The 26,216-nt window shown below is 48.5% G+C and overlaps 9 protein-coding genes across 9 annotated transcripts; 7 read left to right on the forward strand and 2 right to left on the reverse strand.

Annotated features, from left to right (window-relative positions):
- The first annotated feature begins 655 nt into the window (after positions 1 to 655).
- DEU56DRAFT_794421 (WD40 repeat-like protein) lies at positions 656 to 3,807 on the forward strand. The gene is made up of 9 exons (XM_041352798.1): positions 656 to 703; positions 753 to 865; positions 920 to 1,014; positions 1,065 to 1,164; positions 1,221 to 1,367; positions 1,417 to 1,552; positions 1,601 to 3,507; positions 3,557 to 3,681; positions 3,735 to 3,807. The coding sequence occupies exons 1-8, from the start codon at positions 686 to 688 to the stop codon at positions 3,654 to 3,656; spliced, it is 2,616 nt and encodes an 871-aa protein (XP_041210198.1). The 5' UTR covers positions 656 to 685; the 3' UTR covers positions 3,657 to 3,681; positions 3,735 to 3,807.
- A 3,065-nt stretch (positions 3,808 to 6,872) lies between these two features.
- On the reverse strand, positions 6,873 to 10,432 carry DEU56DRAFT_794441 (permease for cytosine/purines, uracil, thiamine, allantoin-domain-containing protein). Its single transcript, XM_041352799.1, has 18 exons — positions 10,297 to 10,432; positions 10,108 to 10,245; positions 9,762 to 10,049; positions 9,420 to 9,530; positions 9,295 to 9,359; positions 9,229 to 9,240; positions 8,894 to 9,106; positions 8,762 to 8,847; positions 8,604 to 8,709; positions 8,362 to 8,553; positions 8,253 to 8,315; positions 8,059 to 8,199; positions 7,807 to 7,939; positions 7,640 to 7,777; positions 7,489 to 7,592; positions 7,380 to 7,438; positions 6,957 to 7,330; positions 6,873 to 6,904 (listed from the first exon to the last, which is right to left on the reverse strand). Exons 2-17 carry the CDS (start codon positions 10,180 to 10,182, stop codon positions 7,095 to 7,097), a joined length of 2,022 nt encoding a protein of 673 aa, XP_041210199.1. The 5' UTR covers positions 10,183 to 10,245; positions 10,297 to 10,432; the 3' UTR covers positions 6,873 to 6,904; positions 6,957 to 7,094.
- A 607-nt stretch (positions 10,433 to 11,039) lies between these two features.
- DEU56DRAFT_870666 (eukaryotic translation initiation factor 4A-like protein) lies at positions 11,040 to 12,675 on the reverse strand (the record flags this gene model as incomplete). The annotated part of the gene is made up of 4 exons (XM_041355648.1): positions 11,040 to 11,666; positions 11,717 to 11,845; positions 11,906 to 12,581; positions 12,641 to 12,675. The coding sequence occupies 4 exons, from the start codon at positions 12,673 to 12,675 to the stop codon at positions 11,040 to 11,042; spliced, it is 1,467 nt and encodes a 488-aa protein (XP_041210200.1).
- Positions 12,676 to 12,926: 251 nt separating this feature from the next.
- On the forward strand, positions 12,927 to 13,592 carry DEU56DRAFT_794465 (uncharacterized protein). Its single transcript, XM_041352800.1, has 2 exons — positions 12,927 to 13,103; positions 13,166 to 13,592. The coding sequence occupies exon 2, from the start codon at positions 13,320 to 13,322 to the stop codon at positions 13,554 to 13,556; it is 237 nt and encodes a 78-aa protein (XP_041210201.1). The 5' UTR covers positions 12,927 to 13,103; positions 13,166 to 13,319; the 3' UTR covers positions 13,557 to 13,592.
- A 1,680-nt stretch (positions 13,593 to 15,272) lies between these two features.
- On the forward strand, positions 15,273 to 16,332 carry DEU56DRAFT_870667 (uncharacterized protein; the record flags this gene model as incomplete). The annotated part of the gene is made up of 4 exons (XM_041355649.1): positions 15,273 to 15,441; positions 15,494 to 15,851; positions 15,899 to 16,257; positions 16,313 to 16,332. The coding sequence occupies 4 exons, from the start codon at positions 15,273 to 15,275 to the stop codon at positions 16,330 to 16,332; spliced, it is 906 nt and encodes a 301-aa protein (XP_041210202.1).
- Positions 16,333 to 16,340: 8 nt separating this feature from the next.
- On the forward strand, positions 16,341 to 16,640 carry DEU56DRAFT_794467 (uncharacterized protein; the record flags this gene model as incomplete). The annotated part of the gene is made up of 1 exon (XM_041352801.1): positions 16,341 to 16,640. The coding sequence occupies one exon, from the start codon at positions 16,341 to 16,343 to the stop codon at positions 16,638 to 16,640; it is 300 nt and encodes a 99-aa protein (XP_041210203.1).
- Positions 16,641 to 16,973: 333 nt separating this feature from the next.
- On the forward strand, positions 16,974 to 18,941 carry DEU56DRAFT_794468 (uncharacterized protein). The gene is made up of 5 exons (XM_041352802.1): positions 16,974 to 17,078; positions 17,142 to 17,224; positions 17,289 to 17,980; positions 18,048 to 18,216; positions 18,277 to 18,941. The coding sequence occupies exons 3-5, from the start codon at positions 17,396 to 17,398 to the stop codon at positions 18,690 to 18,692; spliced, it is 1,170 nt and encodes a 389-aa protein (XP_041210204.1). The 5' UTR covers positions 16,974 to 17,078; positions 17,142 to 17,224; positions 17,289 to 17,395; the 3' UTR covers positions 18,693 to 18,941.
- DEU56DRAFT_794471 (uncharacterized protein) lies at positions 18,934 to 20,804 on the forward strand. The gene is made up of 4 exons (XM_041352803.1): positions 18,934 to 19,630; positions 19,702 to 19,807; positions 19,869 to 20,391; positions 20,439 to 20,804. Exons 1-4 carry the CDS (start codon positions 19,402 to 19,404, stop codon positions 20,709 to 20,711), a joined length of 1,131 nt encoding a protein of 376 aa, XP_041210205.1. The 5' UTR covers positions 18,934 to 19,401; the 3' UTR covers positions 20,712 to 20,804.
- Positions 20,805 to 20,835: 31 nt separating this feature from the next.
- On the forward strand, positions 20,836 to 25,779 carry DEU56DRAFT_884943 (putative peripheral membrane protein). Its single transcript, XM_041356173.1, has 16 exons — positions 20,836 to 20,935; positions 20,994 to 21,022; positions 21,074 to 21,203; positions 21,253 to 21,349; positions 21,401 to 21,808; positions 21,862 to 21,955; positions 22,005 to 22,120; positions 22,166 to 22,224; positions 22,271 to 22,472; positions 22,523 to 22,577; positions 22,634 to 22,791; positions 22,842 to 23,000; positions 23,049 to 23,087; positions 23,143 to 24,462; positions 24,522 to 24,637; positions 24,689 to 25,779. The coding sequence occupies exons 1-16, from the start codon at positions 20,894 to 20,896 to the stop codon at positions 25,649 to 25,651; spliced, it is 3,987 nt and encodes a 1,328-aa protein (XP_041210206.1). The 5' UTR covers positions 20,836 to 20,893; the 3' UTR covers positions 25,652 to 25,779.
- The last annotated feature ends 437 nt before the right edge of the window (positions 25,780 to 26,216 follow it).

A 26,216-nucleotide genomic window follows, 5' to 3' on the forward strand; every position in this document is an offset into this window, starting at 1 on the left:
ATGCAGGTTATCGTAAGTGGCGTCGAACTATTTCTCGCCATCCCAAACCAACATTTTATAGCGTGAGGATTCCGTATCACAGGTCCTGTCATACCCACCTGATATATCATGAATTTTATTGACTTCAAATATTGACTTCCTCCCAGGCGACATATTTCTCGTCAACAGAACCATGAAGGTATGGGTGCCAACAGCGAGAGAAGAACAATATCTAGCCTTACAACTTTCCAGCAAGCGTTTACCGACCTGACTAGGAAGGATTCCAATTCCAACAACACGCGTCCAAGCTTCCGAGGGGGACGATATTGGACGAGTTTACGACGTCCGGATTCAAACCTGAGCGACGAGAAGACACCGGGAACGTTGGCAAATGGGTGAGTGAAGTATGTTGGCACGATAATGTGACAGTCAAACTTGTATTTTGCGTATCAATATTTCCGTTTTCAACCAGAATATACTTATTAGTAGTTCATGCCCACTTCACTACTTGTGTTCTTGAGGGCAATCAGGTCACAACTAACATAGCTAAGATTGTGAAATAGGTGCGTTGCAACATCTGCATGCAGGACTCTGCACATAGTACATGCGTAGGTAGTACCCGTATCACGTGACTACATTTTCCAGCAAGTGTGAGAGTGCTGAAAGCTTTTGCTTCAAGCAAGCCTGCTCCTCATTCTCGGAATCTATGAAGGCGAATTACAAGGTGAGACTTTGTACCAGTCAACAGTAACAGTAGTTCATCATCTGCTTAGTTCTCCAACATCTGTGGGACAGTTTATCAGCAGGGCAACATTCTTTTTACTCCCGATGGAAACACGCTGCTGAGTCCTGTCGGGAATCGAGTATCAGTGTTTGATTTGGTGAAGTAAGTGCATCACATATCATATGAGAGATCCTGAAGGACGACGTTTTTCCTAAGCAATAAATCCCGAACACTACCAGTCGAGAATCGCAAAAACATCGCTGCAATTGCCCTCAGTCCAGATGGGAACGTTCTAGTGTCTGTCGATGAAGGTTCGTTTGGAAACTTGCAAAGTCTTGCGAATACTGATGATTTTGCGCAGATGGCAGAGCATTGCTGATAAATTTCAAGAGAGGCGTGGTTTTGCATCATTTCAACTTCCAAAAACCGGTCAAGGACATACAATTTTCACCTGATGGAAAGTGAGTTCTGCATGTTTCCTGCGGTCGATGGCTTTCATCTTATGATCACGTTACAGGTTCATCGCGGTGACCCATGATTCGCATGTGCAAGTTTGGCGCACGCCAAATCACTTGGTTCGAGAGTTTGCACCCTTTGTACTTCATCGCACATACACGGGGCATCATGACGAGGTATCCAGTATTCAATGGTCACCGGATTCAACGTGAGTCCGTCTAGATATTGTAGTTGACCACTGAACTCATTGTGATCAGCTGCTTTATAACGACATCGCGCGACATGACTGCCCGATTATTCACCCTCGATCCCTTGGAAGGGTTTCGACCAAAAACATTTGCTGGCCATAAGGATGCTGTTGTTGGAGCATACTTCTCTGCCAATGGTGAATTTGTAAGTTATGCTAGTCTTTCATCTTGCCTTTGACTTACATATGCTCAGATATACACTGTCAGTCGTGATGGTGCTGTCTTCACATGGACGGCCAAAGACGATCTAGACGGCGATGAGGCTCTACAGCTTGTTTCTCCAGCCTTCGCTCATTCAATTCCTCGCACAAGGTGGGGTGTACATGACCGCCACTACTTCAATCTCCCAAACACGAGGGTGGTCTGTACTACCTTCCACCCGTCTTCAAACCTCTTGGTTGTGGGATTTTCCAGTGGAGTATTCGGACTTTGGGAACTTCCAGACTTCACAAATATTCACACTCTGAGCATCTCGCAGGAGAAGATCTCATCTGTTGCAATATCCCCATCCGGAGAGTGGCTTGCCTTCGGCGCACGTAGGCTTGGTCAACTCCTTGTCTGGGAATGGCAGTCAGAGTCCTACATCCTCAAACAACAGGGGCACTATTTCGATATGAACACGCTGGCTTACGCTCCAGACGGGCAGACCATCGCCACGGGGGGTGATGATGGCAAGCTCAAGGTCTGGTCTGTACAAAATGGTTTCTGCTTCGTAACTTTCTCAGAGCACACGGCACCCATAATGGGCATCACATTTGCGAAGCACGGCTCCGTTCTCTTCTCCGCCTCCCTTGATGGTACCGTTCGTGCATTCGACCTAGTTCGGTACCGGAATTTCCGGACTTTCACCTCCCCTTCTCCTGTTCAGTTCTCTTCCATAGCAGTCGACCCATCGGGAGAAGTTGTTGCCGCAGGCTCAACTGACACATTCGAAGTCTTTATGTGGTCAGTCCAGACCGGGAAGCTCCTTGACATCCTCGCCGGCCATGAAGCACCCGTATCTGCGCTTGCCTTCTCGCCAACGGGTGCCAATCAACTGGCGAGTGGTTCCTGGGATCGCACCATTCGCATTTGGAGCGTTTTCGGTAGATCACGCGCTGTGGAGCCTCTTACCCTCTCCTCCGATGTTCTCTCGATTGCATTCCGACCGGACGGCGTGGAGCTAGGAGCGTCGACGCTTGATGGCCAGATCACATTATTTGATGTGCGATCCGGAACACAGACAAATGTCATTGATGGCCGCAAGGATGTTTCTGGAGGACGGAAAGCCGATGATCGAGTCGCGGCTGCCAATAGTTCCTCCACGAAGGCATTCACGAGTCTTACATATACTGCAGATGGGTCGTGTTTGCTTGCCGGCGGAAATAGCAAGTACGTTTGTCTATACGACGTACGCGAAGGAGAGGGAGTGCTCGTGAAGAAGTTTCAGATTTCAGAAAACCTCTCGCTGGATGGCACCCAGGAGTTTCTAGACAGTCGCAAGGTCAACGATGCAGGTATCAATATCGATCTTATTGATGACCGCGGCGATGCCAGCGACCTAGAAGATAGGATGGATACAGCTTTACCAGGCGCATCGAGAGGAGCGGGCGACATGTCTGTACGAAAGCACCGCCAAGAAGCACGCACTAAATGCGTACGCTTCTCACCAACAGGGCGTGCTTGGGCAGCCGCAAGCACCGAAGGCCTCTTGATCTACTCTCTTGACGACACCATCATGTTTGACCCTTTCGACCTCACGTTAGATCTCACTCCGCAAGCTGTGCTCAATATCCTCGCAGAGGGCGAGTACCTGAAAGCGCTTGTTCTAGCATTCCGCTTGAATGAAAAGCCAATCATACAGCAAGTTTACGAGCGCATCCCCCGCAGTGACATACGCCTTGTTGCACGACAAATGCCTGATGTTTATATTCCTGCACTCCTTCGATTCACAGCGGAGCATCTGGAGAAGAGCCCTCATCTTGAGTTCGACCTCATTTGGGTGCAGACTGTGATTACTGCACACGGTCGCTTCCTGAGGGATCGCAGCGGTGAACATGCGCCTGTATTGCGGGCAGCCCAGAAGGCATTAGGTGACGTAGAGGGGTCTATATCAAGGCTGTGCGTCTCTACATTCATGGGCGTTTGCATCTCATTGATTGTTGCCCAGGTGTGACGAAAATACATCAACCCTGCAGTACCTCATTGACCAATCAGTGGTCAAACATGGACTAGAAGCTGACATGCTATCAAATGATTCGGATTGTTAATTACCCCGGGAACAGTGTGTCAAAGGTATGTTGTGACATTCGCAAAATATTGGCTTGTCATCTTACTGACAGCAATAGGTGTCGTACAAAAACATTATGAGAGACATAAAAGTAGGATAGACGAGTACAAATTAATAATTTTTCATCGTGCGAGGGGGGACCAGTCAAATATTCTCCATGTGATCGTTTGATTCCCGTAACATGCTGACTACTTCTTCGCAGACACTTCTAACGATGGAAACAATGCCATGAACACAATTTCCCGAACCTAATCATAATACACTCACTGTCGGAACTGTGCCTCCGGTCCACACCCCGGTAGCCCCAATAGTACGCAAGCCCTGTCCCAGCAAGGAGAGCTGCGGTCATGATGAACTGCGTGTATGATGAGCGGTCGCAGTCAGTACGGAACCATTCAGCGCACAAATCTGTTCCGTGGCGACTGATTATGCCAGTATCGCTGGGACATATCTCCCTGCTGGCGGAAATTAGAGGTTGGGTGCATCTTGGAACTATGTTTCTGCTGAGATGGTGGTTGTGTTGAAAGAGACCTCGGTGTCTTCATACTTAGGAGAGGACTCGAGGATGACTGGAGCATGATGTCACCTGATTGGTGATATTTACGTCCCTAGGTCCTTGTGCGGTATCCCTACTCACTGGGTAATCTGATATCATGGCACAGCAAACAAGTCAACGATACTTCTAGGCCCTTCAGGAATCATGTCAATTGGCCATCGAGATGTTGCCGATTTCTATCCTCAGACGCCGGAAATTCGAGAAACCAGACGTCCTCGTTTTGTGCCGCTTATATTCGAGACTTTGAGTCACGTTTATACTGCAGCTGGTTCAAGAAGTGACATCATGTGGCATGAGAGCCAATGCATCAATTAATTGCCGACGTCAAAACATGTGCCCATTGTTTCTTCGCGTTATAAGTATCGAGGTGCGCAGGAACCATTATATCTTATGTCCTCCGGCGGCAAGCGTTTTGTCATCCAACGTCCATGCCAGACACGTACAATATGATGGCTCGAGGGTGTTGAACAGTTCGCCTGTGTTGGCACCCCAGACTTTCGATCTGTCCCCGCTTGTCGCAATCATCTTGCTATCAGGTGAATCGCAAACCACATCCACACAGGCCCTCCCGCCAGTGTATCAATGGGTCCACGAATTGTCATGCATCCAAACGCGTACGCATCAATAGGTCCCAGTGATTATCGCACTGCTCTCGACATCCCACACTCTGAATGTCCCACCTGCGCATCCGCTCACCACTCGCCCACCGTCCGGACTCCAGCACACAGACATCAAGTCCACTCGCTTTGCGTGCTCCGTCCATTTTTTGACGATCTCACCCATGTCGATGTTCCACAAACTCGCTGCGCCATCCGAACTCCCGCTTGCTAACATCAATGTCTTGCCGTCCGGCAACAATGCAATAGCAAACACACCCCTGTCTTTGTCCTCCCATTCCTCCCCGACGTACGTGTCCCTCTCCAAGTAATGCCGCTTGTTTTGATATTTTGTTAAGGTGTCGCTGGGGTTTGCTTCGGAGGGGCTGGGTACGGCATATTTTTTGTTTTATTTGGGGACTCGCCTAATGGATGCGGGATAATTTCAGTCCTCAAAGTATCGCATGAATCTATGCATCACCTACTCACAATGTGACTGTCTTGTACATAGAAAGACAAATGTGGAATGAAAGCTATGACAGGTCTGGGCTTTATTCGTTCAATCCAGAGTCAAGATACGTAGGTTTGAGGTCGATCGTTGTTTAAGTCCTCTACTGGTAGGTTGTCTTCATGATTGCTGCATCAGCCTGCTCGTGTTCAGGTTCGCTTCATAGCTTGATTCCCTCTGATCAGTCAGCGACACTTAGTTCTAGGCCCTTCAGGAATCATGTTAATTGGTCATCGAGATCAGGCTGCTGATTTCCATCCTCAAACGCCAGAAATTCGAGAAACCAGACGCCCTCGTTTTGTGCCGCTCATTTTGAGTCACGTTCAAGAAGGAATTCTGAGTTGAAGTTCACACACAGGCTGCGGAGCGCTCAGTAAATTGATTTAAATTGATTTCATAATTTAAAATTCACCTGCACGGATTAACCTCTGCAACTTCGATGAATCATGATGGGTGGGCCCGGGGAAGTATTATTCGACCCTCTGCCACGGTCACCGTAGAAATGAGGGTGACGAATGCAATGATAACCGAATAGGTACCGTAAAATGTGGCAGCTTGATAATTAATCATGAAGGAAGAGAAGGAATGAGTTGATGCAACTCGTACACGTATCATAAGACTGCGGGGACAAACGCTAATGGTATAAGAATCAGCGCTCGGCAGATTAATTCGGGTGAACTTGAAAAACAGACTTGTCATCTTCTCTCCTCTCTCCACCCCTCGAGCTCAAATCACTAACTCCTGAGTTGGTGTCCCAGCTTAAAGAGCGTTATGACAAGTATCTTTTCGAGATCATCAGCAAAAACTGAAAGTGCAAGTTCTGCCAAACCACTGACGAGCTGAGTATTTTCCGAAAAGCTGTCGAAACGCTCGATGAAGATGAGCAGGTTTTTTTGCGGAGCTTTCGAGAGTTGGTCCCACTTACCGTATACGATACTCATCAACCATTCGTGGCTCGGTTCTTTGCTTCACCCTGCCAAGAATCTGAGGTCGTTGACCTCCTCGCACTTGGTCTCCCTGCCTTTATTTCAGCCTCTAGTGCGACCTCGGGCAAGGCACCCAAGTATTTCGCGAAGTACAAAGCACCAAGATATGTGCCATTAACCGCTCAAACTCAGAGTCTATACACCTATCACATAATGTACAGGGAGGTCTTGAATGTCTTTCGCGAGGATCAAGACATCGTTCGAAAACTTATCGTCACCACGGCGAGGAGTGGGTTGTTGAGGATGCATATGGGATGGGAGCCGGAACAAGACGAAGACAGAATGTCACTCACGAGTAAGTATCCATCGGAAATTCCAAAGTAATGATCTGTAAAAGTGGACGCTCAAGTTCGTGACCCAGGGGAGACTGAACGCAGTGGAATGGGTGTGTAACGAAAAGTAAGTGCTCCTGCTACCAAAAAAATGGCGCACGTGGGCTTGAAGTTTCCGATAGATTTTGCTGGTGCAATTGATGGCATATTTGGCATCGACTCGCGCGGTGATGCTCCTCAAGAGTAGAGAACTCTCGAATCTTGACAATATTTATTGTAGCCAAACTCGAGCCAGACACAAGCCAGACATCTTCAAGTTAAGTTAATTCCATAGCTGTGGGCCAGTGGCATCTGTGGCGCACGTGACTCGAATTTTCCGTACATCTCATTTTTCTGCAGTATGAAGCCCATGACTGTGTGCATCACGAAGGAGACGCTGATCGTTCGAGCCGACACGATGGGCGGAAAGGAAAACCAACGGATCACGAAGACTGTTAAATCTATGCGGTAGACGATTCCTTCTCTGTGCTATATTCGTCCTTTGAGTTCGTATCTTCATCGCTCCTCATCATCCTTTTCTCATACCCAGATACATCTATTTCCTCAAATATATCGGCAGCTCCTGGAACTGGAAATATCCTGTTCAAAATGTAGTACGCGATACTTGATGTACCAAATCCTGTGAAGAAGGACAATTCAAATATGTGAGTCGCAGCTGCCGGTACTGGTGTTCCAGCTGTGGAATGATGAGTACCGCAAGCAAAATACAAACTAAAAGGACGTACTATCCCCAGCGAAGCCCACTACATTGATGGCGATGCCTGCCACATATGCTGCGTATGCTCTTAAAAATTCGAGTTAGCGATGGAGAGCTAATAGTAGTCTCCCACAAACCTGGGATTGAAACCATAATTGTACCAATACCAACTCCCTTTGCGGGTCACGTAGAGGTCAGCGACGTTATAATGGCCCTTGCGCACAAGCCAGTATTCAGTGGCCTAGGGGCATGTTAAGTCAAAAGAAAATCAGATCAAGGTCCACTCGCCATAACTCCCGCGATCGCGCTTAGGAAAACCGAGTACGCAGACATATAGGAGGCAAAACGGTTGCTGCTTGACACAAGGTTCCAGGGACACATGACAAGTCCGACAATGGCTGATATATACCCGCCGCGTCTGATATTCTGTGATGCAAGTAAGTGATTGCTAGTACAACTGCACAGAGTAAAGAACTTAAGATGAAACGTGGAAATAGCGCCGTCAGATCACACCCCGCACTGACCGAATTAGCGGAAATGTTCGTTCTAAAAATGGGGCAGGGTACAAAGCATGAGCTATGCCAGAGACTTGAGTGTTATTCCATACCCAATCTGAGATCAATCAGCATTATGTCTTTTAGGAAGTCAATATGGTGCCCACCTGAGCTATAATGAAAGAGCTGGCGATGAACCAGACCTATAATGACATTCCCATCAGCGCAAAATGCCATCCGGTGTTCAAACTCACACCAAATCGAGTGGCAGGGGATGGGTTATCGTCTAAGAATTTTCCTAGCAAATCCACAGGTGACCAAATTGTTTCCCCGTAAATTGTTTTCGACGATGAGCTGACGATATCACACCAATAAGGCAGATTAAACCGTAAGAGCAGGGGAGAGACCAAAGCTGGGAAACGACAGGTGCGGACGGACTCCTCGCCCGTGACCCAAAATCTGGCGCGTTCCTGCAAAAATGGTAAGATGTGATAAATGAAAGCACGGCGGCCCTACGTCGTCAGCGTTATGGTATTACTGATACACACGCCGAAACCACTGATCATGGCCCAGGCCAGTTCGGAGCCATGGATAGTTGCTGGCTCTTTGACAATCGGTCCAACACCTTTGGCCTTGACAATGCACCAAATCATAAAGATGAGACAGGCAATGGGCGCAACGATCGTCTTGAAGGTGAAGAAGTGGCGACTGTTGCGAGCCCATCAGTAATCATTTCGAATGAACTTCGTTGAACGTACATTTTGTGCACGGGAGGCCATATGAAGGGCAAAGATATAACCCAAAAAATGAAGAAGCACATGAAATCCCTCGTATTGGTGCCAGAGGACGACGGCATGGAATTGGCTTCGTTGCATAATTATTAGATCACGGAGAATCAACTCGTCCTTGAACTCACGGATATTATTAACACTTGGCCAAATTGCGCGAAGCATCACCAAGACGCATGAACCGCCAATACTTGATTGCACTCCGTACCAGATACTATAATGAAGTGAATACAACACGGCGCGAAAGACATCGTACCTACCAAGCCAGTGTCGCTCTGTTAAATATACACCACAGACTTCCGAATATTCCGAAGCTGGCACGGTTGACGACAGGGAAGGTTATGTGGAATACAGCACCCGGCCGACCCATCAGTACGACAAAGGGCGTGATAATACCATAACCAATCCAAATGCACAGCCAGGCTTGCCACCATGACATGCCAAGAACGATCATGCCAGAGGTTACCATCCATCTATCACAGAACCAGTGTGAGTTATTGTGAGGTGAAAATTTGCAACCAACGTTGAAACATTGATCTATGAGTAGAGCTTCTATAAGCATTCTGTGTTGTTTGATGATATACTACTCACCGACGTGCTCCCCCAGCTGGACGAGAAGAGTGTTAGTCGCACAGTCAATCTAAAAAATTCAAATCCTCACAAAGCGACATAACTGAATGCGGTCCACGTCCTTTCCTCTACCGGAACTGGTAGCAGGTCATCACTCTGAGGAGCAGCCATACAGTAAGCCTAAGTTCCTAAAAGCTGTTCGGAACTCAAACTCACTGAAACAAATTGCAGGCCGGAGGGAGTACCCTCTTCCTGAGTATGAGGAACCTCGAGCGCCCTGACAACTTTTCTTGCAAAGTCCATTAGCCGCAATTGGTCGCACAGACTCTGGGGACAAAAGGTGCAAAGCGCACGTATTTAGCACAATTCGCTTATCTTCAACGGAGGATCAAACTGCTGAAGAATTCAGTAGAGGGTAAACTGTATGCCTCATACAGATTGCCGATAGAAGCTTGATAAGACGGCCGCGCGCAGACATCAATTCTCCCATCATGGCGTGCCTAATGCCAGAGGATAGGCATTTTGCAGTGGCAGACGAGGTAAAACGATGAAGCTCACCTTGTCACGCGCACGACGTGGAGGTTGCACAACTTCACGGCATCTCCCACAGATAACAAACTTTTGATGTAAGCAGTCAGATTCTTGAAGCGATTTCATCGTTGTCAATAAGATAAAACTTGACGTTAGCGAGAATCCCCGAAATATAATATTGCAGCGGTTATCGCGAGGTTGACATAGGCCAAGGAAGTCGATAGGGTCACCTGCTGCTTGCCATTGGCCCCCCGGGCCCGAAATCCTGCTACGGTAGTACGGGGAGCCATCGAGAGCCGAGACATCCAAATATTCCTAGGAAATATACTTTGCCTTAGTCACAAGTACTGGTCAAATTGAGATAGAGAGGTACTAATCCTTCATCCCCCCAAAGAAGACGTCTATAGGCGAAGTTTGGAAGACAACGACAACCCCGTCTATGTTGCATACCGGGGAAGCGCCTGCTATATATATGTTGACAACTACAAAGTCTCTTGGCCTCCGGGGACTAGTTGTTCAGTATTAACACCGATAGCTCCCAATCCAGATTCGAATCACTTATCTTTTGGTAACGTCTGACACATGCTGGATAGTCGATAACGTCCTGGGCACCCTGGAATCTGAATAGTAGGTAAGAAGTAGGTAAGTAGACCGATGAAAGAAAGACAGTCGTTCCTTTTAAGAAGCACGGTACCAGAAATACCGGACTGCCTAAGGACCACAGCTGTACAGGCGACTCGACTCTTTAGCATCTTCAAGTTGAGTTTCAATTACTTGCTGGCGATCGGCTGTCTTCCTTCTGCCAGTCTGCCCCGTGAATTCGAAAGAACGCGTCGACAAGTTCGGGGAAGGAATTGTGTATTATCACGGTACCGGCAGTACCAACGGTGTCCGACACAGAACATGGCGCCAGACAAAGTCAGAACTAAACAAACATTTCCAATCCCCCCAACACACCAACACCACCAATCGACCTCAAGACCACCACCTACACCATTCACCACCAGCAAAAACTCGACACCCGAGCGGAGTACGTACGTAGGGGCCAGACTATGAGCGTAGTGTAACCTAATATGATATATATAATCGAACACGCAAAAACAGACGCGGGAAAAAAGGACAGAGCGCAAGATGTGACCGGTGCCAGAGCAGTGAGATTGATGGACATGGCGATGTCGAAGAAAGGGAAATACGGCCCCTGGAATACGAGATGTCGAGATGACGGCTGACGATGATGAATGAGAATGATGTCGAGCGGTGATGGTTCCTCCCCCCACCTCCTACACGTAACACGAAAGAACGAGCTCATCGTGCAGGAGTGCCGTTGCGGTATGCTGCCTGATTGGCATAGCCACCTCGCTGAGCTTGTTGCCCTTGCGACGGTGCAGGCGCTGCGCCGTTCTGGCGACCGTTGCTTGAAGTTTGCTGAGAAGGTGCTTGTTGTCGCTGCTGCTGAGACGGCTGTGGTTGAGACTGGGGCTTCTGTGGGGCAGGCTCCTCAGCAGCGCTGGGTGCGACATAAAGGCCCTTGTCGATAGCCTGGGGAATTGGCTGAATCTCGGTGCCAAGCTCCTGCTCAATGCGATATAGATTGAAACGGTCCTCATAAGTGACCAGGTTAATAGCAAGACCCAAGTGCCCGAACCGGCCGGAACGACCAATGCGGTGGAGATATGTCTCCGAGTTCTTGGGGAAGTCAAAGTTGATTACGACGTTGACTGCCTGGATATCAATTCCTCGGGTCAACAGGTCTGAGCAAACGAGGTTGCGGCAGACACCATTGCGGAAATCGTGGAACACGCGATTGCGATGTGACTGAAGCATCTTTGCGTGCGAGTAGAAACAGGAATAGCCGAGATCTGTGACTTTCTTGGCGAGTAGCTCGACGCGGTTGGTAGAGTTACAGAATATTATGGATTGGTTAATTTGCAACTAGAAACAGATGGTCAATAAGGAAAGGGGGTTGGTGTAAAGGAACTTACTTTAGAGAAGAGCGTGTTTAAACAGTGGACCTTCTGTCGTTCCTCGACATAAGCGTAATACTGCGTCACACCACGTAATGTGAGCTCCTCCATAAGATTTATCTCGTAAGGGGTTCTCATGCGTTTGTCCTACATAAAAAGACAGGCATCAAACACTGGGAGCAAAAATAGTACTCGTGGCGAGCCTACCTTGAAGTCCTTCACCATCATTGGGAAGGTTGCACTGAAAAGCATGACCTGACGATCGGTAGGAAGGAAAGAGAGTAATTGTTCCATGACAGGAGTAAACTCAGGCGACAAAAGTTTGTCTGCCTCGTCCATGACGAACACGGGACACTCGCTGAGATCAGCAACGTTCTTGCCAGCTAGATCCAGGATGCGTCCCGGTGTTCCAACGAGTACATGAACCGTCTCTGATAAGCGCATAATATCATCTTTGAGGGTCGTGCCGCCTGTAGTCACCATGACCTGGATACCCATATGTTTTCCCAGTATTTTACAGACCTGGGATGTCTGGAGGGCAAGTTCGCGAGTAGGGACGAGGAGTAGGGCTTGAATCTTATTCTTGCCGACATCAATCTGCTGTAAGGAGGGTATAACGAAAGCAGCGGTCTTGCCTGTCCCGTTTTTAGCACGAGCGAGGATGTCACGTTTGGTAAGTGCGACAGGAATGGCTTCTTCTTGTATAGGTGATGGTCTTTCGAAACCTGCTTCGAAAATGCCCATGAGGAGTTCACGACGGAGGAACATGTCTTCGAATTCAGTTCCTTTGGTCTTTGTGACATCTTCTGTCTGCGGGCGCAAGTCTTTTGGTGGTGGACGAAGACCCGCCCTCCATGAGGCATCATTGGGAGTTGCGGATGAGCTACGAAATCAAAATTTCATTAGAAAAAGGTGAGTTAAAAACAAGAAAGAAGAACTTACGCTGTGGATGTGGATGGTCTGGTTGATTGAGACATGTTTGTTAATGGTCACGGAGAGTAGATAATGGTAGTCGCTATTGGACGATGTAAAAAGGCAGGGCTAGTTTGATCAACCACGGGTGTGCACTGAGGCTGAGTATTTGTGAGACGTTAACTCCTTTGTTTCTTGGTCGCTATTCGAGAGGCTGACGACGAGGCTGTTGAAGGCTAAAAGGCTTGAAGGATGGTTTGAGTTCAAGTGTGGTTTCAATCTACAAAGCCATTGAATTCAAGGTTTCCCGTTTTCTCACGACACTATTGGACCCGCTTCAAGCATCCAAGATTATGTACACTTCCAGTGCTGCAGATCAACGTCAACATTAATGCACCTCGACCCTCGTAACGTAGAAGGGTGTCTTGATAGACATCCTCGGAGGGAATAACTCAATTATTGCAGCTAATAACTCCTTCGTTTTTCCGCTCTGGTGAGCAATTCGTAATTATGTGACAAGGACTGCGTTCTGAGTTTGAACAGTTGTTCCCGCAGATACGGCTGTACATGATTGGCGCCAACGCTGCCCTTGGTGTTCGGAGGCCTGGTTCGACCGCTACTTTGAAGAACGATTATCGTGATTCGAAGTTCCTCATAGGAAGCAGTCTCAAATGGCATCGTATTCTACAGGCGCTGGCAGCAGCTGTATATGCTATATGGAAAGCTCCCAAACCTTGTTGACTACTTGATCGCTGGGTGCAAGAATGGTGGGCCGATATGTATGTGCTCTTATTCGTGGGCTGTTGTACCCCCGGATCAATCGAAATCGACACATGTTGAGGTGTTGTTCTCTGTGGATGCCACTATCCTTGCTGTGGATAATATGGAAAGTGCGAACCAACGCGTAGCCCGTGGACTATTTTTGCATATCTCCTTCGCCAAATAGTAAATTCCTTGCGTTGTTAACATTCTCTGGGCTCCTTTGGGTCGTTTCATCGGACTTCCAACGTGAACTAGTCGTTCTCGACACAGCAACTATGGGTGCCGATGGATCAGTTAATCAAGTGGAATGCTGCGAATTTTGGTTACTTGGAACAATCTTGCATCACTTATTCTACCATCACGAGTTAACCTGGCAGGAGAAACGCTGCGGTTGGGACTGTCTCTCTCTTGCATATCAATGGCTGACACGACATCAATAGTTATCTGTATTTTAGGCCCACCTTTGTCGTCACGGAGGCCGATGGTGCCCGTATTATAGGGCAGGATGTCTGTGACTTCATCCAGAAAGTGCCCGGTAAGTATGCTCGGGTGCTGCTTGTCGCCAGTAGTCTTGTCATTCTGCGCACAGTATCTTCAGTATCCATATTACGTCCAGGCTCGACATCATCATCCGCCATCCTCTTTGCAGCTTGGGAAAGTTTCTTACAAAAATCGCCCAAAGCAGATGAGAACATATGAAGCATTCGATCAGACCTCGCAGCGGCTGTGAATGAGTGTATTAATGCTGCTGGGCTTGAATGGGAGCCTCATTGGCAGAGAAAGCTTCTTAGTGCAAGTATACCGCTTCAAACTGGCCCCTCAGTCACTTATTGAAGACCTTATGATAGGCCGCGAAATTTGGATGGGGATAACTAGACCTTTACAATCCCACCGATTTTATAATTATGGGTCAAGCATTGAAAGTTCTGAATGCCGTCCGCTTCTACGAGATCGGAATCCCTCTGACGTATTCGGAGTGAGTTCAGTATCTCTATCGCTCGATGCAACCGGAAGCTAAATCCCCACAGGTATTAATATGTATCCCCAGCACACTTCATAAACCGTTTAACATCCGGAAATATGCACCTTCTCGCTATCCGTGTCTCTTCCTTCCTCTCTCTCAAACCTGACGTTGTTCTCAAACATTGGGCGAGTGTAAAGATCGCACGGTCGAAGTCTTCAGCTGTGGTCGGTGAAGATGATTAAGTGTGCAGACTCATAGTGGATAAGCCCGAGATGCCCGGGGGTGGATATGTGAACTATGCCGATATTATCCGGCGAGCATGGGATGTTGGGAGGACAGGATTGGCCACCAAGGTAAATACGCCTCTCGATATCGTTCTTCAATTAGCTACTAGACCACGAAATCAGGGCCTCGGATCAAGTTCCACTACTACTAACCATGAAAGAGGACAGAGTGGCTCTGGTAAAAGCGGTCGACAGTGGCGACACCGATCTCGGCGAGTAGTGCACTGCATAGGGAACCTTGAAATCTGAGACAACTATCAAGTGCACCACGTATTACTGGGAAATCGACAGAATTCAGTTGACAGAATTTGAAAGAAAACACCCTGAATTCAAATCTGCGCTACCCATTCAATCGACTTCATGCATCACAATAAGAACCAGGTTTAAATTGAACATTGTGCCATGAACGAGTAAGTACATTTTTCTGTTAGCAGATTCGATGCATTAGACAAGCCAGTCCTACATTCCATCGATAAGCGCTGTAATCGTGGCCACCCTAGATAAACCAATAGAAGAAGACAGTCGTTCCTTTCGTAATCGTGTGAATGGGCGAAGTCGCATCAAGCTCACCGAACTTCGAAATCTCGTGGCTTCTGTCACGAGTCTCCAAAGCCGTCGCTTCCCTTCCTGCATATCATCGAGTGCCACAGTCATGGGTCCCATGCCAGTATCCAAAGATGACCTTACCAGCCGCGTCCTCCCACAGATGGTACTTTCTGAGAGGTCCAATCCGTTAACCAGGTCCCATACCCCCTTGTCAAGTGACCTTACAGTCGCAGAAAAGGCGGCGGCGAGGTTTTCTGTCAAAGGCAACGCGATCGGTGGGTGTAATCGCGTCAAGTGCGCCGATTTTCACATCAAGCAGTTTGTCAGTCACAGGAGGGTGTGGCAACCTTGGGATCGAGGCAGCACGTGCCCTCCTGGAGCATGGCGCGTCGGGCGTGTCGCTATTTGACGTGAATCCAGCACAAGTACAGGATGTTGTCGACAAGCTGTGTTCTGATTTCCCATCGGCAAGGGTCACCACGAGGAAAGTGGACGTCCGCGACCAGCAGGTCGTTCAAGCAGCCGTCGCTGAGACTGCTGCCGAGCTCGGAAGCGTTGATATTCTCCTGTGCTTCGCAGGTGTGGTCGCTTGTAACCACGCCCTTGATGTTGCACTTGATGAGTGGAAGCGTACGCTTGACATCAATACGACAGGAAGCTGGCTGTGTGCCCAAGCAGCGGCAAAGTAAATTAAACCCGTTTGAACTCGAAACGTACTTGACAGTCCGAAAGACAGATGATCAAACAAGGGACAGGTGGTAGCATCGTCTTCACAGCATCCATCTCCGGGCACAGTGTCAATTTCCCCCAGCCACAAGTCTCGTACAACGTTTCCAAGGGTGCACTCCTGCAACTAAAGAGCTCTCTTGCTGCCGAGTGGGCTCGGTATGGCATCCGTGTCAACAGCATCAGCCCAGGATATATGGACACAATATTGAATGAAGGTCCGGGGCTCGAAGAAGCTAGGAATCTATGGTACTCGAGAAATCCCATGGGACGCATGGGGGACCCGAGCGAGCTGACAGGTGTTGTGGTGCTCCTCTGCAGTCGTGCGGGGAGGTACATCAACGGGGCTGATATTATTGTGGACGGTATGGCCCGCAATCTAGGTTCAAATGGAGATGCTTAACAAAAAAAATCGTTCAGGTGGTGGATCTGTTTTCTGACTTTTCATATGTGCGCTGTTGCAATGTTCAGAGTAATATTATGGAGCATATGGGCTTTGACGTACCGACGACCTGGTACGTGCATAATTGAAGGGTCATCGAAGAGTGTGAAACTCAAATATGTTTTGAGACCGCTACCCTTGAATCGGACTAGGGTTGTTTTTGTGCCAAGGACACGGGGGTTCAAGCAACCACTGTCCTCTTACTTTAGTCGAGTGATCCGATTGCTAGCGTGCTTCGCCGCTGAGTCGTGGAATACTTGCAACGTCATCGTCCCGACGCGTCCGAAGGTTGGCAGATTTGAATGAGAAGTTTTATGGCAGGTAACACTGTGAATGTCCGTCGCTGTGGAGCTGTCCCAATAATAGTCTCGAAGATTAATCTGCTCTGCTATGAACTTGCTGCGAAAAGAGGTGAACACATATGAACTGTGACGGATACGGACTTATACTGGTTGCAAAACAAAATGACTTTCCTCTAATAGTAATGAGTGCAGACCGGGTCGATCCGATTCGAAGTTGCGAAGTGCGGACAGCAGCCAGAACGGTCCAGACCGCCAGTCGTCTTAAAGAGGAAATAAGGACGGAAATGAAGAGGACGCCGCTACCTAATTAGGTTGAAAATCACCGCAAATCAGTAGACGACGAGGAACAAAGGCTATACCTCATGCGAACCCATTCAGTGGGATGGGTCCAGTCATGTCAAGACGTGGCATTTTTTCATGATTTGTTTGCGTTAATCCTCCGGTAAGTTACATAGCCTAGCCTCTGAATTTCCGCATAAACCCTGACTTACCCCGTCGGGATTAGGCGTGAGCGTCAACGAGCGCTCGACCTCGCGATTTAAACTTTTCGTTGTCCTTTCCTCCTACCAACCACATACCCATCTAAATGTGAGTGCCAGCACACTGGCAGATCTATTCGTGGTACGCTAACAACGTTTTCCTTGCAACGCAGCGACTTTGCACAGGTCCCCTCTGTCGGTGATCTCGTCAAGTCAACAATTACACTCTTTTCAAATCAACACTCATTTACACATATATCTCGGTGATTAGATATCAGACATGTTTACGCCTCCCCCTTCACCTCTCCCATCCAAAAGGTTTCAAAGTTCTGAATCGCACAAGCCCAAAATGACTGACGATACCCCCACATGCGCTAACACATCTGCGTCCCCCACACATTCATACCAATCCAAGCAAAAACATACCCTTACTCTTCGCTGGACGATCATCTTGGTACCCTTAACTCTCATCACAATCGCCGTTTCCACACGATTTTTTGTTCATCCAACGGTGTTTGACGCCTTTTCGCCAACCTCATCCCAGGGGTGGAAATCGTGGACTAACAGCTTAACCGACTGGTCACTGCACCAGAGACACAAATCTACCGGGGACCTCTTACACCTATCTGACACAAGCCCATCACCTTTCATCAAGAGGAGTACGCCGTCGACCACCTCCGCCCCCACCGTTCCAATAAATCCAACTTTGCCAACTCCATTTCCCCAGCCCTATGACACAACTTTGTCGCCAAATTTCTCGACCACATCTTGCTACAATTTCTTCCTTAACATGACACAGACAGATGCTTTACGATCCTGCCGCCCTTTCTCACTCTTGCTCACTCATTCTCAGGCATTTATACAGGTGTGTTTTTCCTAGATGGCGTCCCACACACTGTTCAACATCACTACTTCGACTGTTGTACAACCAGATACAAGATGATATAAATGCAACGAACACAGATATTTGGGGAACGTGCAACACTGGCATCTCACAAAGTCAGTGTGACCTGAACATGGCGTGGTTTGCATCGTCGCTACGTTCTTCATGTGCTACCGACTTGAGCGACCAAAACCTCATGGCGGTCAGCGCATTGACAGGTACGATATGATAATAGCAATGCTGGGTATGGGTCCTGACAACGAAACACTTTTACGCAGGTCTTCAAGCATATGACTTGATGCGGGAAGCAGCGTGTTCCGTGGATCCCGTGGCAAATGCATACTGCTATGTTGAAGCTGTGGCGAGCTCTGACCCTTCCAGCTACTATTTCTACCAGCTACCCCTAGGACTGCCACTGCCCAAAATCACCAACGGAGCATGCAACTCTTGCACCAAGAGTCTCGTGTCAATGTATTCGGCTGCTCTGAGCAGCACAAATGCCACCAGTTTGACAGGATTGCAATTTACTTATGCGGACGCGGCAAACAAACTAAACAGTGCGTGTGGATCGTCTTATGCGCAAAGTACGACCGTGGCATCCTCGTCGGCGCCACCGAGCGTCAAGTTGACGAGCGTGGGAGGTTGGGCTGTGCTGCTCGCTGTGGGTGTGCTATCAACTTCAATATCGTCATAGGGAGAAGTATGATCGGTTTGTTGTCTGGGACAACCTGTTGGGTGATCGGATTTTTATCGTTTTAGGGCTATCTAGTTGTTTTTTTGTGGAATTACTTACACATGGGCGCGCAGACTACCACTTGGACTCGTGTTCGTTCTCACTACATACACTCACAGCGTCACCTACCATCCTATTATTATGACGGCCGTTGTGCATTCACCGCCTTCTCGTGTATACTGATATTGTTATTCCATAATATGGTGGGACGTGCTGTTTTTGAGTGCTTAAAGTTGGGCGCCAAGGCAGGCTAAGCTCTTAGGTGAGATCGCGGTAACTTTAGTTTTCACGTTACCCTTCACGTTATTTGTCTCATGGCTTGCATTTGAGGAAGAGCCTTCGAATCTCGCCCGGTCCTCGCCCTCAAGAATTCGGCGGATATCATGATCCAGCGAATGTCCCGTATCTTTCTCATCGCGAAGACAACGGCCGGATGGCCATTACTTTCCTAATTGGGCCACTCCAAATCTCTTCATGTTAAACAATATTGACCTGGCATGATACTTTCATCCCAAACCACGCCGACGACGGAAAGCTGGTCTTACGTCCTTCTTTTAATATTGTCTCATTCTTAAACCCTCACACGACCAAGATCCTGCGCAGCAATCCACCGCCATATGTGCACTGCCCCCTTTTCTGCTTCCTGTTCAATATTTGTTTCCAAACCGCCATGTTTCACTCTCGTCTGCGGGTACGTGTTGGACCGTCGATGGACAAGCTTGTCTGTATCACAGACAAAGTAAATAGCGGAAAGGCGCACGCTATATCATCGGAACTGTTCGAAGGCAAGGTCGCCATTAACATCAAAGGTTTCACCAATCCCTCTGGCGAAGAGCTGTCCGCGGAGTACTTTGATCGAGAAGATAGGAAAGGGATAACGTGGAGCATACAGGTTCAGGGTGCGTCTGAGCACCTCGGACATTGATAGTTTCATCCTGATGGCTTGACGGCTGTGTGGTAAATATATCAGGCCGGTTCCTGCAGCCGACTTCAGCGGATGATGTTATGTTTGGAAACACCTTCGACAAACGTTTGAAGCTGCCTTGGGGTTCTGGTGTGGCCCTCAAGTTCATGAAGTGAGTCGTTCGTTCACTATCGTGTGTGTGGTACACAACCGGAGCTAATAATATGTTTTAGATACATCGACCCTACCTTGGAACATGACTTGATGTCGGAGACGAAGCCATGGGCCCTTTCACCCCTGATTGCAACGATGCCCCACTTTGTGCACGAAAGATTAGACGATATCCGAGCTTCGCCCGTGCTAGAACACAGACGGTCGGCGCCCTCGTTTCCACCCTCGAAATCGATAGGGGAAGATATCTCACAGTTGCAGTTTGCCACTGCGACCGAGGATTCCTCTAGCACTACGGTTTTGACCCCCTATTCGTCCAATTCTTCGTTCACGACACCATCTTCCTCATTATCGTCGAGTTTACCATCTGCTGCCTCATCTTCCTTTAACCTCTCGACTTTGCCGAAAAAGCCTGATTCATTGGGCGTCTCGGTAAAGAGTTCACTAAAGTTGCCTCTTGAAAAAGTGCACTTGAAGAAGAAGAAGAGGAAAATGGGTCGTTCGCTGGATTTGCGGACTACAGGCGATCGTCGGTCATACTTCAACAGTCCTCAACATCGGCAAGAAATTGCATTTGGACCTGAGGTATATCGTTCATAATATCAATTGCTGCCTACTAATGACTCTCTTAGGATCTAATTACGACGGATTTTTGCTATGGGTATCTACAATTCTCTCCGACTCTTGCCTTAAGGCTTCCAGGTGGTATGTCATTTGACCTCATGAAGTACTGGGACAGACATCCTGTGAGGTTTGTTTGTTGCAAACGGAGAAAGCCAGAAGACGGGGAACGCAGTGACGGACAGCCCACGGGCGACATATATTGGATTGTCTCAATTGAGACTGCAGATGAAAACGATATACATATACATCAGGAAGATTTGGCGGCAGGACAGGATACTTGACATGATATGGACGGATGTTTCTAATTCACATTTTGTATGGTTGGACAATATACCACATGGTTAGGGGTAGTTTTTCCTTAACGGGATCGTTTACATCATGTGGCCGTGCCACTTTGCCTGCTCCCGAAGTCTGCAGCAGGCAGCATAACGTCGAACCATAATATTGTCAGTACACCAGGATAATGATTCATATATGCCGTGCGGAAGACGGCGAATCATATCAGGTATGCTGCACCAGAATATCTGGTGTCTTTGATCTACCATATTTACATCAAACAACAGGTCAATGCTAACTTACGAGACATTGAGAGGTACGTCTATGCCAGGCCCAACTTTATACTGCACTAACAGTTGTTTTGCAGGCGAGGAAGCCTCGAGGCCTTCTTGCATGAGGAGACGGGCGTCGATCAGGACGCTATCTTGGCTTACCTTTCGGATGGTACGCGCTTGCGTACCGACAATGTTCGTGAGCTAGTGGGTGCCCATGACCAGGCAAGCTGTCTTTCCGCTGTAAACGAGGAAATATTAACTCTGTGAACAGACTATTTATGTTTTCAACAAGTATTATCTGGATTTTGACTTAAACGACGTACTTCACGAGCTAAGGGTTAACCCACCATTGCAACCTCCGATTGAAGGTGCGTGGCTAGAGCCATGTTTGATATTTTGACGTCAACCAAATCTCACAGAATCAATTGCCACAACCCCTCCATATCGCCCCTCACAGCTCGCCTCATCTTACCTCCGCACAGCACATATACACCTCGAATACATCGTCCATACCGTGGCCACCCTTCACCGTCAACATCAAGCAGCTCGAATTGCATCTAGCAGCCTCGAACTGAATGTTCTTGCTATAGCTGATGTTTTCGATGGCATTGCTGTGACGGCCCGTAAAGACCTCGAGCGCCAGGCTGCGCTCCTTGCAGGTCTGGATGCGGATCTGGAAATCATAAGCCGCGTGAGGATACATGTTGAATTTATGTCGCCTGCTGTGAGAAATGCGATTGAGAACGGAGAGCGGCCAAGGACGTTGGGTGATTATGTGTCGAATGTCAGGATGAAACAGGTCGCTGATGCGTGTGCGAGGACCCATGGTACGTCATTGGAACAAAAAAGTTGGGATGACCTTCTTATGTTGGTGGTTTAGAGGACCTTCGGGCACAGTTCCAGGACGCTGAGAAGTCAGCGGCCAGGTTAACAAACGGAACTGATTCTGTACGCGCAACAGTAATGAATACCCAGTTGGTGTTCCTTATCTTAGGATAGTATGTCCATCTCACTCGTTCATAGGATTCTGGACGGTGCAGAAGCGTCATCCCGTCGGGCGCAGGAGATCATTGAAAAGGCATCAGACGTTGCAGCAGCTCTGGAGAGTCCCGCTACGGATCCAAATAACCTTCTACGTGGTATGTCCCATTCATAAACACAAAGACAAGATAATCATGTTTCAGAGCTAAAACATCTTGATGGTGCACTGCGAAACGAAGTACAAGACGTTACCGAAGCCAAGGTTTGTCTTCAAAGTCAATTGAAATGCCCTTAATGACGCTTTGCAGAACGCATATACCGAGCAATGTATCGGTGTCCTTCGGCAAATTAGCGCATTGAATATCGATATTGTGCAGTTACCGACGACGCTTTCTAACCTCCAAGGTAAATTCAGGGCCAAGAACAGTTTCTCGCACATACAGAGGCTTCACAATATGCTGTATGCATATGGTGCCACTGTTGTTGAGATCGTACGGCGCAAGGAATTTGGTCAGTCAACGCAGTATTGCGTGACCCCATGTCTGATCTCTTCAATATAGCTCACTTTTTCTATCAGCGCGCGCAAAGCATTTTGGAAGTAATGGCGAAGCTGTCGTAAGTTCACGATAGTTTCTTGTGATTTAATGTTGCAGTTCTTGATGAGTCTCTAGTGCAAGCGAGCGGAAGCGCCGACAGGTATATAGAGGGGAAGTACATGGCCAGCTGCCCTTCGATACGAAAGGAATAGATGATGTTGTACCGACCATCGATTTCTCTCCTTCCGGTAGCAAAGAGCCGACGTATTCGCTGAACCGAGAAGATATTGATGGTATTATTTTGCCCACTTGCTCATCTGCCAAACTCACAGTAGAATATCAGTGCTGCTTCAAGTCCTAAGTGATTTGGAGTCATGGGCGCGATCAAGTTCAGACCCTGTAGCGATGGGCTCAGTACAGGAAGCAAGAACTGCAGTGGATAAGGTCATAGCCAAGATGGATAATCTGGAGGCCGGGTTCGACCGTATCGCCGAGCGTTCTTGTAAGTGAAATGAATCGCCAGCTACATCTCTATCTAACTTTATGCAAGTACTCTCGGCGTCACGCCTGTCCTCGTCACGCAGAAGGCGTAAGTCGACATCTTTCTATTCTTTTTCTGATTTGGGCACCCACACAATCCACAGTAACAGAAGCAGACGAACACGCATTTCAGGAACTGGCTGAGCAACTGCGCGAAACGCAAGAAGCCCAAGTAAACCAGGAAAAACTGATACAGCAAGAGCGGACGTCCTTTCAGGCTGAAATTCACCGACTCCATAGCGACCTTCAAACTACTGAAGTCACCTCTCACTCCGAGCGGGAACGCGCAGATATAATGGAGCGTGAGCTGCACCAAGCCAAAGCACAAATCGAAAGCGAAGCTGCAGCCCGGCGCATACTGGAGCGCCGCAACTTGGAGTTGGCCCAAGACCTCGAAAAAGAGCGGCAGAATCGTGTTCTAGCACTCGCTGATGCAACAGAACAGACACGTGCAGTCGAAGTATTAAGGCAGGAGTTATCACAAGTCCATTCACAAGCGGAGGAAGTGAAAGCTTTGGAAGCTAGGAACGCGTCAAAAGTTGCTCAGCTGGTCGAGGAGCAAGCAACCACTCTGCGGAATTTGGAGGCAGCACGTGCTAGAGGGGAAAATCTGGAGACCCAGATCCAAACCGCTCGCTCTGAATGCGAGGAGGTGAACAGAGCACTGAAGAACACCAACATGGAGAAAGATAGATTGCTTCGCTTGCAGGCTAACGAGCACGATCGCATCATGCGGGATCACATCGCCGAAGCTGATGGCGACCGGGCTGTTCTTGAACACCAATTCTCGGAGCTAAGAGCGCAGCTTGAAGATACTGAACGGCAGCTGAAGGAGGCACGCTCACAAACTGAATTGACCAATGCGGATGCTATGGGTCTACGGGAGGAGCTCCAACGGGTCGAGCATGAGCTTCGGGAGGCAAGGCACATAGAGAGAATTCTCCGAGATGACTTGACAGCTGGACGGGCTTCCCAATCTGACTATGAGCATCGATTGGAAAACAGTGGTCGTCTGGTTGCCCAAATGCTTGACGTTGCGATTGCTTTCCGAAATTCTCATTGCAAAGCGCTTTCTCTCGTTCATAATCTCACTAGTCACCCCAGTTCATCGAAGCAGGTACAGTCCCTGGCCGAATCTACATTGACGTACACCCAACGCCATGGGGCGCAAGCCGACGAACCCTCTCCAATTGATCCATCGGATCTTCTGGGTGCTCTGGAATCATTACGTGCCTTCGATCATGATCATTTCTTGGAAGCAGTGACCAGAACAGGCTCCATTATCCGGAAGTGGCAGAAGCAATGCAAGGAATATCGAGAGCGCGCGAAGGGCAAGATCTCTTTCCGGAATTTCGCTAAAGGGGATTTAGCATTGTTTCTTCCAACTCGAAATTCCATTTCAAAGCCTTGGGCGGCGTTTAATGGTACGTAGCCATGTTACTACGAGGATGAAACTTCTTCCGACGTTGTTCTTGCCATCTAGTTTCATTTCCGCATTACTTCCTTTTGGCTACTGGCCACCTCGCCGAGCAGCTGAAAACGAGAGAATGGATCGTGGCAAGGATAACGTCCATCACAGAACGCGTTGTCGATAGCAAGGTGTGTATGTGGCATGGTACAAACTGTCTTTTATCCTCAACGCCCAACCAGGATCCCTCCAGTAATCCATATGGTCTAGGCGACGGTGTAAAGTATTACATGTTGGAGGTGGAGGACTGGACTCAAGCAGGTCAGGTGAATAAGCGGAGACCTGCCGTCAGAAAGGTTTCAGCGTTATCGGATCCTGAAACAGACCGCAAGACAAGCTCAGATCCGCCCGAGTCTCCTCCTAGCCAATCCCCAGCCCCTCCCCAATCTGAATTTGAGAGTGTTTTCAGTGCTACCCAGCCTCCTACATCATCGTCCTTCCCCATCAGGGCAAGAGCGAACTCTACACCCATTGCTGGTCCGTCTTCATTGTCTCGTCTGCTTGCTCAAGCCCCTCCTGAGAGTACACTGGAAATCATTGCACCCTCACGGGATGCTTCTCCCCCCACTACCCCTCCTCCACCGCCACCTCCTCCTTCGCCGCCGGCGCAACAAGTTGATCTGAATGTACAACAGCCTGCGTCATTAACCCATGCACCATATGTACCATCTCCACTGCGCCCAGGTTCGCGTGCATCCCGTGGTTCCTCGTCCTCTAGGTTCTCCGCGGTGCGGCTCCCGCCACTTGCATCTGTCTCTGCTTCGCCCGCTGCCGTGAAAGCTGTGGCCACCACCGCTTTGACGGAACATAATTTATCCTCAATATCTCCTCCGCACGAATTTTCGGCCGACGGAGGACCGCCGTCTCCACAAGGCTCAGTGTCCGAAGGGATGACCAGCATCTTTCTCAACAGACGTCGGACTACGTCTCACCACGTCCCTCGGTCCTCTCCATTGGCGTCTAGCAATTTTTCAGGCGCACCTTCTGCATCCGCTACTAGCACACTCGCCAGCTTGGCCAGCAATTTCGTGTCTTTCGGGAGAAGCAAAAAGGTCGATATGCCTGCCCCTATCATCGAGGCTGGGCATCGCGATCAAGCCGGGGGAAGTGAGGTGTCAGCCAGAGACATGCTGAGGCGGTTTTAGGTCACATCCCATAGATAGCTCTGGTTGAAATATATGCAATGGGGTGGGTACTTCTGTCCACGATCGCTGTCCCCTCTTGATCGATGCGGCATATACTAGTAAGCGCTATTACTGTCGAGATACGCACCTAGGTTCGTCACACCAATTTTGAGGCCGTCGAACCTAAATTGTGACAAGTGGTAAAAACACAAAAAAAAACACCCAGTGCATCCAAAAATATTTGTACTGCCAGTGAGTGTTCGCAAAATGTCTGCGCTTGCCATGACCCCCCTCAGCCTCGGAAGTAAGATTAGAGACAAATATACAACTTATGCAAGGAAATATGTCTACCCAATGTTTCACCACGAACCTAAGCGCAGTGTGTCACACGTCACACACCCCCTGCGAACCTTCGAACCTAATGTTCATTTGGTCACACCCAAATAGGGTCGAACCTAGGTGCGTATCTCGACAGTACTTGCAGTTCCCCACTCGTGATTTGGCGGAACAGTCTAGGAATGATGGGGCTCTGTGAATTAAGGGCGTCATGTGATCGGAATCATCGGATTGACTTTAAGTTTAAACG

Source organism: Suillus clintonianus, assembly GCF_016758775.1.
Source record: "Suillus clintonianus strain FC179 chromosome Unknown DEU56scaffold_23, whole genome shotgun sequence".
Lineage (NCBI taxonomy): Eukaryota > Fungi > Basidiomycota > Agaricomycetes > Boletales > Suillaceae > Suillus > Suillus clintonianus.